Source organism: Oncorhynchus nerka, linkage group LG8 (genome assembly GCF_034236695.1).
Source record: "Oncorhynchus nerka isolate Pitt River linkage group LG8, Oner_Uvic_2.0, whole genome shotgun sequence".
NCBI classification, from domain to species: Eukaryota; Metazoa; Chordata; class Actinopteri; order Salmoniformes; family Salmonidae; genus Oncorhynchus; species Oncorhynchus nerka.
This window is the reverse complement of record NC_088403.1, coordinates 57591268-57604908: the sequence shown is the minus strand read 5'-3', so window position 1 is coordinate 57604908 and position 13641 is coordinate 57591268. Positions and strand designations below refer to the sequence as shown.

Below are 13641 nucleotides of genomic sequence, written 5' to 3'. Positions count from 1 at the left end.
CCTTTCTCTTTTTAATATTGTGGATGTACTGTTTCACATGTCATGAAGGGGTATTCATCGATGTACAGTGTGCATCTGCCTGTTTGTTTTCCTGAGTGGTAATATTTTGTTATATATCAGGAAAACACTTGGGATTTGAGATCACTTGACTTGGATACACGACGGTGCATAATAAATAGATCAAATGTATTTATAAAGCACCTTTTTATATCAGGAGATATCACAAAGTGCTTATACAGAAACCCAGCCTACAACCCCAGTTGTGATTCGGCTAGAATAAGATGAATGACTGGAAAGAAGACTAGTATTTGTGGCTATTAGCTCTATTTGCCTGTCAGAATTGTGGTGGAGTATTGCGCTCCAGGGTTTACTGGAACTATAACGTGCGTCCGTCCAGTGGTTGATTCGCTGGATGTGTTGTCATGAATGAATAAAAACGTGCATGTGAGTCCAGGCGCAGTTCAGTCTGTAAGCATGGATACCACTATTGGAGTCTCGTTTTTGGACCCGTTGAATGATTACGAGTTAATTCATCGTATTGGGACTGGCACGTATGGTGATGTGTTCAAGGTGAGTGGGGAAAATGTCAGATCGGCTTGGAGATTAGCACACGTACGCGTTTTAATAAACTCCATTTGGGTTAGGTTAGTGCGCCGTGTCACGTAGCCTAGCTGTTTAAAAACAAGTTTTTATTCCACAATTGAAATATTGTTCGATTTTATGTTGACAGGCTACAACTTTAAAACAGGATAAAAGCTACCATATTGTTTTAATCAATGCGTCCTTTAAAATCTAATCAAACTTTTACGCACGTAATTAACATAATATAGGCTACCATCTAAAACGTTTTATTACCACAACCAATACCAAGGGATATGCAGGTAAGGTTGGCCGTATGTCGCCCCTGCCTGCCTTGCTGCTATTTGAGAATAATTCGGGTATAGGAGAGAGAGAGTACGTGCACACATGTTAATGATGCTCGGTGCCTATAATGCCCATTCCACTGGCCAGTAGTTCATCTTCGGCTGATCAGTGTTCAGGGCTCAGACATTCCATTCCATTGTGTTAGACCTGCTTTACACTTTATATTTGCTCTCCTCTCAGCAACACCTTTTTTTCTGTGCTGCTTTTGTGGCAGAAGAATAGTCTATTTCATATATCACCGTTTAAGTCTGGTGGATGATACAAGATATCAAGTTTGAAGGGCACTGACTTTCATCAGCATTGTTTAATGGATCTTGGCTGTTGACGCCCAATTTATGTTGAAAGGTATTTTTTTGATTAGTCGCTTCTATTTTGACTTAGTGATGTGAGCTGCGGGAAACAAACATCCTGTAATCCCACCCTGAATGTCTCATACATGCATCCTGCGAGGGAGATTGTTGCGTGCCTCTCCTCCCCTACCCGAAACATTTCCTATCCAATAGGCTACCAATGTAAACAGACATACAATGGAAAACATTTACTGTAAGCACAATTATGTTAACTTTTGGGCTAATGAACTCTGTTGAACTCTGCATCCAGCAAATAAGTAAACAAAGCATGTCTGGTTGCAGGGGTGTATGCTGGACGAAGAACAGATTTATGAACAATTCAAAATATCCCTTAGAAATGTACTTTCTCTCAGTCTCGAAGTTACGTAATGTGCACTGGGGTGCCTTAGACACATGTAAATGCCCGGGCTGTGCCTGCTTGCTGTGAATGAGGAAACTGTTACTGTCCCACAGACAATGGCCTGTTGTCATCCCCCACTACCTCTCCGTACTCATCTTCTCCTCCACTATTCTGTTTCTCCAGCTTCAGTGGAGCTGCCTGGCGGTCAGGGGTCAAACAACCGGCCCTATTACCTAGTGGGCTCTCTGACTGTATGGACATTCAAGGTGACCATTGTTCACAAGATCCACGAAACCTCTTGCTACCCAGCTGAGGGATCAGTGTTCAAGTGTGTGATCTTTTGTGGCTATGTAACTAATAGAAAGTATGTCCCTCGCTGCATAGTCAAGAATGGTTTCTTTTTCTGATAATCGCAAAGACCCCATTAGGTGTTTTCTTTAACGAGTGAATAGTTCCTTTTGTCTTGTGTTCGTTCTGGTGTGCATGCAAAAGTAAGCCGAAGACAGGATGAGGAGAACGTACGTACATTCATAGTTATATGCTTGTTATGACCTGACTGAGATTGCCTGGGGTTCGATGGTGGGGGAAAACCCACCGAACAGAAAAGTGTTTCACAAACCAGCAGCCGCACTGCAGAGCTCAGTCATCACTGTCACACTGTGGGCTGCAGGTCGTTTGTCACCGCACGTTACATCACGCACACACTAACATGTGCGCTGTTACTGCAGTTGTGGGCCTATCTATCTCTCACTGAATATCATTAATGGTCCAAGGCCAGTTTAATGCAACATGCTACTGAAATGTGTCATACAGGAAATCTGTCTGTGTTTTTGTTGTATGTCATTTCCACTCTGATTCAATCAAGCTTTGTGAGAAAGAACTTATGGAATTTTGATCAAAGTTTTATCTTCAGTCCCATTGTCTGTAACTCTATCCCACAGCACACTGTTATTTCAGGCTGCCCAGTGACCAACCTTAAAAGAGACATTACTGTCACTTCAGTCACAGGAAGTGCTCTCGTATAACGGGGAAAGAAACATGAATTTGGTGTTGCCGAGCATCAGGTTTTGTTTACAGGCAACCTGAAAGCCCATTGGCTGATTCTATGCTTGTCGTGCATAGAGAGAGCTAAGGGCCTTAAAACCTGACGTCACATCAACGTTTGACCTTTCTGAAAGAATGGGAGCAATACATATTTACAGGACAAAACAGGAGGAAATAGACTAACGTCAGATGGACAGTGGATGAACGTCGGATGGACAGTGGACGAACGTCGGATGGACAGTGGACGAACGTCGGATGGACAGTGGACGAACGTCGGATGGACAGTGGATGAACGTCGGATGGACAGTGGACGAACGTCGGATGGACAGTGGACGAACGTCGGATGGACAGTGGATGAACGTCGGATGGACATTGCAAACAACATCCTTTGGATTCAAAAGCAGGGACTTTTCGCTCAGCACTTGTTACGTAATGGCTGATGTCCCAATATAAACCATGTCGATGACCTTGACACTTCTAAAGCTCTAAGTCTGTCTGCATCCGAGTTTGAAGTGAAACCCTATTCCTTCTGCATGCCCTGATAAAAAAGTAGTGCACTAAACAGGGAATAGGGTCGAGGAATGTACCACATCAGTCACCGACTTCATTAATAAGTGCATCGACGTCATCGTCCCCACGGGGACTGTATGTACATATCCCAACCAGAAGCCATGGATTACAGGCAAAATACGCACTGAGCTAAAGGCTAGAGCTGCTGATTTCAAGGAGCGAGACACTAATACGGATGCTTTTAAGAAATCCCGCTACGCCCTCCAACGAACCATAAAACAGGCAAAGAGTTAACACAGGACCAAGATCAAATCCTACTACTCCGGCTCTGATGCTCGTTGGACGTGGCAGGGCTTGCAAACTATCACAGATTACAAAGGGAAACCCAGCCGCGAGCTGTCCAGTGACGCGAGCCTACCAGGGCGCATACTGAGAGCATGCACTGACCAGCTGTTAAGAGTCTTCACTAGCATTTTCAACCTCTCCCTGATCCAGTCTGTAATACCTATATGTTTCAAGCAGACAACTATAGTCCCTGTGGCCAAGAATGCCAAGGTAACCTGTCTAAATGACTATCGTCCCGTAGCACTCACATCTGTAGCCATGAAATGCTGTTCATTGCTCACATCAACAACATCATCCCAGGCCCTCTGGGCCCAATCCAATTCGCGTACTGCCCCAACAGATCCACAAATGACGCAATCTCTATTGCACTCCACACTGTCCTTTCCCACCTGGACAAAATGAACACCTATGTGAGAATGCTTTTCACTGACTAAAGCTCAGTGTTCAACACCATAGTGCCCTCCAAGCTCGTCACTAAATTAAGGACCCTGAGATTAAACTTCCTGATGGGCTGCCCCAGGTGATGAAGGTAGGCAACAACACCTCCGCCACGCTGACCCTCAACATGGGGCCTTTAGGTGTGCGTGCTTAGTCCCCTCCTGTACTCCCTGTTCATCCATGACTGCATGGCCACGCATGACTCCAACACCATCATTAAGTTTGCAGACAACACAACAGTGGTAGGCCTGATCGCCGACGATGATGATGAGACGGCCTAAAGGGAGGAGGTCAGAGACCTGACAGTGTGGTGCCAGGACAACAACCTCTTCTTCAACGTCAGCAAGACAAAGTACCTAATCGTGGACTATAGTAAACATTCACATAAACAGGGCTGTGGTGAAGCGGGTCGAGAGCTTCAAGTTCCTCGGTGTCCACATCACTAAGGACCTATGATAGTCCAAACCCACCAACACAGTCGTGAAGAGGGCATGACAACGCCTCTTCCCCATCAGGAGGCTGAAAATATTCTCAAAAACAGTTGCACCATTGAGAGCATCTTGCCTGGCTGCATCACTGTCTGGTATGGAAACTGCTTGACGTCCGACCGCAAGGAGCTACAGAGGGTAGTGCGTACGGCCCAGTACATCACTGGGGATGAGCTCCCTGCCATCCAGGACCTCTACACCAGGCAGTGTCAGAGGAAGGCCCTAAAAATTGTCAAAGACTCCAGCCACCCAAGTCATAGACTGTTCTCTATACTACGGCACGGCAAGCGGTACCAGAGTGCCAAGTCTGCAACCAAAAGGCTCCTGAACAGCTTCTACCCCCAAGTCATAAGACTGCTGAACAGTTAATCAAATGTCTACCCGGACTATTTACACTGACACCCTTGTTTTGTTTTTTTGCACTGACATTCTTGCACCGGCTCTATACAACACTCACTGGACTCTACCCACACGTTCACTGGACTCTACCCACACACTCACTGGACTCTACCCACACGCTCACTGGACTCTACCCACACGCTCACTGGACTCTACCCACACGTTCACTGGACTCTACCCACACACTCACTGAACTCTACCCACACGCTCACTGGACTCTACCCACACGCTCACTGGACTCTACCCACACGTTCACTGGACTCTACCCACACGCTCACTGGATTCTACCCACACGTTCAGTGGACTCTACCCACACACTCACTGGACTCTACCCACACGCTCACTGGACTCTACCCACACGCTCACTGGACTCTACCCACACGCTCACTGGACTCTACCCACACGTTCACTGGACTCTACCCACACACTCACTGGACTCTACCCACACGCTCACTGGACTCTACCCACACGCTCACTGGACTCTACCCACACGTTCACTGGACTCTACCCACACGCTCACTGGATTCTACCCACACGTTCACTGGACTCTACCCACACACTCACTGGACTCTACCCACACGCTCACTGGACTCTACCCACACACTCACTGGACTCTACCCACACACTCACTGGATTCTACCCACACGTTCACTGGACTCTACCCACACACTCACTGGACTCTACCCACATGTTCACTGGACTCTACCCACACACTCACTGGACTCTACCCACACGTTCACTGGACTCTAACCACACACTCACACACACTACACTAACAAACAAACACACACACACACACACACTACATATAATCACACATCCAAAATACAGTGCTTTTGGAAAGTATTCAGACCCCTTGACTTGTTCCACATTTTGTTACGCTACAGCCTTATTCTAAAATTGATTAAATAGTTTTTTCTCCCTTATCAATCTACACATAATACCTCCATAATGACAAAACAAAAACATTTTTGGGAACATTTTTGCAAAATTATAAATAAAAAACTGAAATATCAGTAAAGTTTCTCATGGTCTGAGAGTCCTTTACGTGCCTTATTGCAAACTCCAAGCGGGCTGTCATGTGCCTTTTGCTGAGGTGTGGCTTCCAATGGCCACTCTACCATAAAGGCCTGATTGGTGGAGTGCTGCAGAGAAGGTTGTCCTTCTGGAAGGTTCTCCCATCTCCACAGAGGAACTCTGGAGCTCTGTCAGAGTGACCATCGGGTTCTTGGTCACATCCCTGACCAAGACCCTTCTCCCCCAATTGCTCATTTTGGCCGGGCGGCCAGCTCTAGGAAGAGTCTCGGTGGTTCCAAACGTCTTCCATTTAAGAATGATGGAGGCCACTGTATTCTTGGGGACCTTCAATGCTGCAGAATTTTTTTGGTACACTTCCCCAGAACTGTGTCGACACAATCTTGTCTCTGAGCTCTACAGACAATTCCTTCGACCTCGTGGCTTGGTTTTTGCTCTGACATGCACTGTCAACTGTGGGACTTATATAGACAGGCGTGTGCTTTTCCAAATCATTTCATTACCACAGGTGGACTCCAATCAAGTTGTAGAAACATCTCAAGGATGATCAATGGAAACAGGATCAATTTTGAGTCTCATTGCAAAGGGTCTGAATACTACTGTACTTACGGTATTTCTGATTTTTATTTTTAGTATATGTGCAAAAAAAAAAAAATCAGTAATGTGTGTAGATTTTATTGAGTTAATTTTAGAATAAGGCTGTAACGTAACAAAATGTGGAAAAAACGTCAAGAGCTCTGAATACTTTCCGAATGTACTGTACGTACACACATGCAAATTGACGCCACACACACACACTTACACAATACATGTACATGGACACCTACATGTACATATTACCTCAATTACCTTGTAGCCATGCACATTGACTCAGTACCGGAACTCCTTGTATGTAGCCTCTTTATAGTTATTTAATCTTTTCTCTATACATCAATGATGTCGCTCTTGCTACTGGTGATTCTCTGTTCCACCTCTATGCAGACGACACCATTCTCTATACTTCTGGCCCTTCTTTGGACACTGTGTTAGCTAACCTCCAGATGAGCTTCAATGCCATGCAACTCTCCTTCTGTGGCCTCCAACTGCTCTTAAATGCTAGTAAAACTAAATGCATGCTCTTCAACCGATCACTGCCCTCATCCGCCCGCCCGTCTAGCATCACTACTCTGGACGGTTCTGACTTAGAATATGTGGACAATTATAAATAACTAGGTGTCTGGTTAGACTGTAAACTCTCCTTCCAGACTCACATTAAGCATCTCCAATCCAAAATTAAATCTGGAATTGGCTTCCTATTTCGCAACAAAGCATCCTTCACTCATGCTGCCAAACATACCCTCGTAAAACTGACTATACTACCTACCTATCCTGGACTTCGGTGATGTCATTTATAAAATAGCCTCCAAAACTCTACTCAGCAAATTGGATGCAGTCAATCACAGTGCCATCCGTTTTGTCACCAAAGCCCCATATACTACCCACCACTGCGACCTGTATGCTCTCGTTGGCTGGCCCTCGCTTCATATTCGTCGCCAACCCACTGGCTCCAGGTCATCTATAAGTCTTTGCTTGGTAAAGCCCCACCTTATCTCAGGTCACTGGTCACCATAGCAGCACCCACCCGTAGCACCCACTCCAGCAGGTATATCTCACTGGTCACCCCCAAAGCCTATTCCTCCTTTGGCCGCCTTTCCTTCCAGTTCTCTGCTGCCAATGACTGGAACGAATTGCAAAAATCACTGAAGCTGGAGACTCATATCTCCCTCAATAACTTTAAGCATCAGCTGTCAGAGCAGCTCACAGATCACTGCACCTGTACATAGCCCATCTGTAAATAACCCATCCAAGTACCTCATCCCCATATTGTTTTTTGTGGGTTTTTTGCTCCTTTGCACCCCAGTATCTCAACTTTCACATTCATCTTCTGCACATTTCACTTCAGTGTTTAATTGCTGAATAGTAATTTCTTCGCCACTACAGCCTATTTATTGCCTTACCTCCCTAATCTTACCTCATTTGCACACACTGTATTGTGTTATTGACTGTATGTTTGTTTATTCCATGTGTAACTCTATGTTGTTGTTTGTGTCACACTGCTTTGCTTTATCTTGGCCAGGTCACAGTTGTAATTGAGAACTTGTTCTCAACTGGCCTACCTGGTTAAATAAATGTGAAATAAAATAAAAAAATGTGTTACTATTTCCTTTATTTATTTATTTTTGCTAATGTTTACTTACTTTTTAACGCTGCATTGTTGGGAAAGGGCTCGTAAGTAAGCATTTCACTGTGAAGTCTAAACCTTTTGTATTCGGCGCATGTGACAAATCCAATTTGATTGAGGGTGCTATTTCGGATGTGTCCTGGGACTGTGTAGAACAGACAGGCCTCTCACCAACAGGCCTCTCACCATCCAACACACCCTGTCTCCTGCTGTTGCATCAATACAAGGTTATGCTGAATGTCAGAGATAGCAGGTGACCAGCCGGGACAGAAAACCAGGAACTAACTAATATTGGGACATTTATCATCAAGATGGCTGACTAGGGGGTTTGAGTCTTGGATGGATGCCCAGGGCCTCCAAACAGAGATGAAAATGCATTAAGAAAAAGATAATAGACTATTGTAAATAGAGCAATTGCAAGGAGTCATCGGCAAGTTGATGCAATAGACGTAAGGAAACATTGATTACTGTTGGTTTTGTTCCACTCTAATGGAATCTAGTACTGTAGGCCTATGTCCTGCTGCTGACCAATATATGGCATTCTGTGGCCTGTATACTCTGTAGCCTGTTCACAGGAAAGTTCACACTAGTAATCACTCACAGCTAACTTTATCCTTTCCCTCAGGCTCGAAACATCAGGAGTTCAGCAATGGCAGCCATCAAAATAGTCAAACTGGATCCTGGTAAGTGAACAGCTCAGTGTTGTCAGACCTGTATTATGGGTCATTTCTTGCATGTTTAGCCTTCATGCATATTTTGTGTAGTACATTCTTAATAGTAGTCATAGTAGTAGTATCAGTAAAAGTAGTAGTATCAGTAGTAGGATTAGCAGTAGTATCAGTAGAAGTAGAAGTAGTAGCAGTAGTAGTAGTAGTAGCAGCAAAAATTGTAGTAGTAGCAGCAGTAGTAGTAGTAGCAGCAGCAATAGTAGTAGTAGAAGCAGTAGTAGTAGCAGCAGCAGCAGTAGTAGTAGTAGCAGTTGTAGTACTGGTATCAGTAGTAGTATTATTAGTATCAGTAATAGTAGTAGTAGTGGTATCAGTAGTAGCAGTAGAATCAGCAGCAGTAGTAGCAGTAGTAGTAGTAGTAGTAGTAGCAGTATAGTTCTAGTACTAGTCTCAGTACTAGTATCAGTAGTAGCAGCAGTAGCAGTAGTAGCATCAGTAGTAGTAGTAGCAGCAGTAGTAGTAGCAGCAGTAGTAGTAGCAGCAGTAGTAGTAGTAGCAGCAGTAGTAGTAGCAGTAGTAGTAGCAGCAGCAGTAGTAGTAGCAGCACTAATAGTAGCAGCAGTGGTAGTAGCAGCAGTAGTAGTAGTAGTAGCAGCAGTAGTAGTAATAGTAGTAGTAGTAGCAGCAGTGGTAGTACAGGCAGCAGTAGTAGTAGTAGTAGCAGCAGTAGTAGTAGTAGTAGCAGCAGTAGTAGCAGCAGCAGTAGGAGTAGCAGCAGTAGTAGTAGCAGTAGGAGTAGCAGCAGTAGTAGTAGCAGCAGCAGTAGTAGTAATAGTAGTAGTAGTAGCAGCAGTAGTAGTAATAGTAGTAGTAGTAGCAGCAGTGGTAGTACAGGCAGCAGTAGTAGCAGCAGCAGTAGGAGTAATAGTAGTAGTAGTAGCAGTAGTAGTAGCAGCAGTAATAGTAGTAGCAGCAGTAGTAGTAGCTGCAGTAGTAGCAGTAAAAGTAGTAGCAGCAGTAGCAGCAATAGTAGTAGCATCAGCAGTAGTAGCAGCAGTAGTAGTAGCAGCAATAGTAGTAGCAGCAGTAGTAGTAGCATCAGCAGTAGTAGTAGCAGCAGTAGTAGTAGTGTAACGGATGTGAAACAGCTAGCTAGTTAGCGGCTGTGTGTGCTAAATAGCGTTTCAATCGGTGACGTCACTTGCTCTGAGACCTTGAAGTAGTGGTTCCCCTTGCTCTGCAAGGGCCGCAGCTTTTGTGGAGCGATGCGTAACGATGCTTCGTGGGTGACTGTTGTTGATGTGTGCAGAGGGTCCCTGGTTCGTGCCCAGGTATGGGCGAGGGGACGGTCTAAAGTTATACTGTTACAGTAGCAGCAGTAGTAGTAGTAACAGCAGCAGTAGTAGTAGCAGCAATAGTAGTAGCAGCAATAGTAGTAGCAGTAGTAGTAGCAATAGTAGTAGCAGCAGAAGTAGTAGTAGGAGCAGCAGCAGCAGTAGTAATGGTAGTAGCAGCAGCAGTAGTAATGGTAGTAGCTGCAGTAGTAGTAGCAGTAGTAGTAGTAGTTCTAGTACTTATATTAATATTAGTGTTGAGATGTCAGGACATGTGACCTGCATGCTCTCTGTTCAGGTGATATCACATCCATCCAGCAGGAGATCACTATGATGAAGGAATGTAAGCACAAGAACATTGTGGCTTATTTCGGCAGCTATCACAGGTACATTGTTTAAGCTTGTCTGATTTGACACTTTATGACGGTCCACGTCCATCCATGGAATTCCTTGGATTCTGAGTGTTCTTGGATGTGTCGAATTCCACTCTTATCTCAAACACCCACTACTAGGACATAGAATGCAACACTCTCTCCCACACCACAGATAATGTCGTGCTCCAAATAACGTTGACACACACAAAAAAAGCTCTATTGCTGATAGAGGTCACTAACAAACACATAGGGAGAAACATATGCACGCACACACACACACACACTCTGTCACTGACTTTGAAATGATTTCGCTCAAGATTTTCTCCTTTTTTAGTTTGGTCCTCTTGGAGCGTCTGAGTGTTGTTACCTCTGTAACATTTCAAGGGCAGATAATAATGTGATATGTTTGGATAGTAAAACTTCTCTACAGCCAAGTTCTCAGAAAACTGTCTAAATATTCAGATGTAAATACCCTTTTTTAGTCTGGAAAGCCAACGGAACAGAAGGCATTGACAAAAGACTGATAATAAAAATGTATCTATCATTTTTGCAGGAACACTAAATTATGGATTTGCATGGAGTACTGTGGAGGGGGGTCGTTACAAGACATTTACCACGGTACGCACAGCTAAAACTATTTTTCCACCCTCCCTTGTATGTGCCATTAATCTCAGGTCTCTACCGGTCTTTCCACAGTGACTGGGCCGTTCAAAGAGAAGCAGATAGCCTACACCTGCAGAGAAACCCTCCAGGTTAGTCAGTCATATAACATATGAGCTTTCTCACTTTCCTAACTGGGGGGGATACAGTCACAATATAATCGCATGTCTTTCTCACCACAGGAAAGCGGAGCATCAAGTTTCGTGGCACCACACACAGCACAGCAACATAACATTACCTCCCTTATTCATGTCAGCAGTTTGTTTGTTGCCAGGGCCGGCTCTAACCTTTTGGGGAGATTGCCAGGTCTGCATTCGGCCATGATTGCTACACATTTAGATAACTGGTTAGACTAACTTACCAATATAAAATTGTTAGCTGACATGGCTAATCGAGTGACTGTCATTGACTGACAAAACAAGAGAAAAACTTCTGATGGAAAACCACATTTCAAATGTACACCTTGTGTATTCTACTATTCTAACTCTCAACAGTAAGTTGAGACCCCGACTGAGTTCCCTCCAAAATATATGGACTTGTTTTGGAGGGAGGGGGCTAATGGGCTGGGGGCCCTAAGCGACTGCTTATGTTGCTTATGTCTGGGGCCGGCCCTGTTTGTTGCTCACTGTTGTGTTGTGACTGGCTCCAATAGGCTTGTAGGCAGAGATGGGCAGAATTTCTGTTACTTGTATTTGAAATTAGTATTTCAATACTTTTGAGTATTTTGTCATTTGAATTTCAGTGGCCTGAACTACAATCCAATGTATTTTGTAACAAGATACTTTAGAGAGTATTTTGTATTTTCTAAATCATTTTCAACACTCCTGAAATAAAATGATATAGGGTCTGTTTCTATGTATTCTAATTCAATACAATACTTTGCAAAATTATTTTGTATTTTATTTTGATACATTGGTCTTTAGGATATTTTGGAATTGTATTTTATCATTTTTTGCCGATCTCTGCTTGTGGGGTGAACTAATGATGAGGTTGAGAGATTTGTCAAATTGATTCTGTGTTTTTGTTTTTCGACAGGGCTTGTACCACCTGCATGAGACAAGTAAAATGCATAGGGACATAAAGGTATCATTTTGACATAGCTGTATGTCATTGTTGTCAGTCTGTGGATCTTCTGTGTTTATGTCTTTGTGAGCTTGTCTGTGTGTTTGTGTGTATGTGCGCTTGTGTGTGTGTGTGTGTGTCCATCTGTCTATAGGGAGCAAATATCCTCATCACAGAACGAGGAGACATCAAATTGGGTCAGTGAACATCTATTCTATACCATCCATCCATCCATCACACACACACACACACACACACACACACACACACACACACACACACACACACACACACACACTGTCTGCAATAACTTTGAGGTTAACTAGCGTGCTAAAAACATGCCACTCGTAATACATATTGGATTCTGGATTCAGTCTCCCTCGGCGACTAGACTGTCTCTGACTCTCTGTCTCTGTTTTCCTGCAGCCGATTTTGGAGTTGCTGCAGAGATCAGTGCTTCTGTAGCCAAGAGGAAGTCTTTTATAGGAACTCCCTACTGGTAAGATAACTGAACTCAAACCACGACCTTCAACGTTATGACTCTCATTGAAACGTATATACTTCATCCTTACTTTCACCGTATCAATTAGCTTCTTTACATAGACACTGATTGGTCTGCTTTACGTAGATACTGATTGGTCGGTTCTTTACGTAAACACTGATTGGTTTGGTCATAGTCGTACATGTGTCTTCTAACAGAACAACTTTCAGGATCATTATGAAATTATAATATTTTATTTACATGACAAGTCTTACAATGCATTCTAACCATTATACTATTAATTTCATCTGACTGGTATTTATGTTCCCGTGCCAGGATGGCACCGGAGGTGGCAGCAGTGGAGAAGAAGGGTGGGTACAACCATCTGTGTGACATCTGGGCGGTAGGCATCACGGCCATCGAGCTGGCAGAGCTCCAGCCGCCAATGTTTGACCTCCACCCTATGAGGTGAGACAGGCACAGACACCAACACAGGCACAGACGGAGACACAGACACAAACAGAGACAGAGGCACAGACAGAAACAGAGGCACAGACACAAACAGAGACAGAGGCACAAACAGAGACAGAGGTACAGACAGAAACAGAGACAGAGGCACAGACAGAAACAGAGGCACAGACACAAACAGAGACAGAGGCACAGACACAAACAGAGACAGAGGCACAGACAGAAACAGAGGCACAGACACAAACAGAGACAGAGGCACAGACACAAACAGAGACAGAGGCACAGACAGAAACAGAGACCGAGGCACAGACACAAACAGAGACAGAGGCACAGACACAAAAAGAGACAGAGGCACAGACACAAAAAGAGACAGAGGCACAGACACAAACAGAGACAGAGGCACAGACAGAAACAGAGACCGAGGCACAGACACAAACAGAGACAGAGGCACAGACACAAAAAGAGACAGAGGCACAGACACAAACAGAGACAGAGGCACA

The 13641-nt window shown here is 44.2% G+C and overlaps 1 protein-coding gene across 2 annotated transcripts in view; it reads left to right on the top strand.

Annotated features, from left to right (window-relative positions):
- Positions 1-82: 82 nt before the first annotated feature.
- Positions 83-13641, top strand: part of LOC115133640 (mitogen-activated protein kinase kinase kinase kinase 2-like) — a 31230-nt gene continuing 17671 nt past the window's right edge. For both annotated transcript variants that reach the window (XM_029667081.2, XM_029667080.2), the window contains exons 1-9: positions 83-570; positions 8720-8777; positions 10395-10482; positions 11024-11088; positions 11167-11222; positions 12166-12213; positions 12347-12389; positions 12619-12691; positions 13010-13141. In XM_029667081.2, coding sequence (XP_029522941.1) covers positions 427-570; positions 8720-8777; positions 10395-10482; positions 11024-11088; positions 11167-11222; positions 12166-12213; positions 12347-12389; positions 12619-12691; positions 13010-13141 — 707 coding nt within the window. In that variant the 5' untranslated portion in view covers positions 83-426. The remainder of the gene's footprint in view (positions 571-8719; positions 8778-10394; positions 10483-11023; positions 11089-11166; positions 11223-12165; positions 12214-12346; positions 12390-12618; positions 12692-13009; positions 13142-13641) is intronic.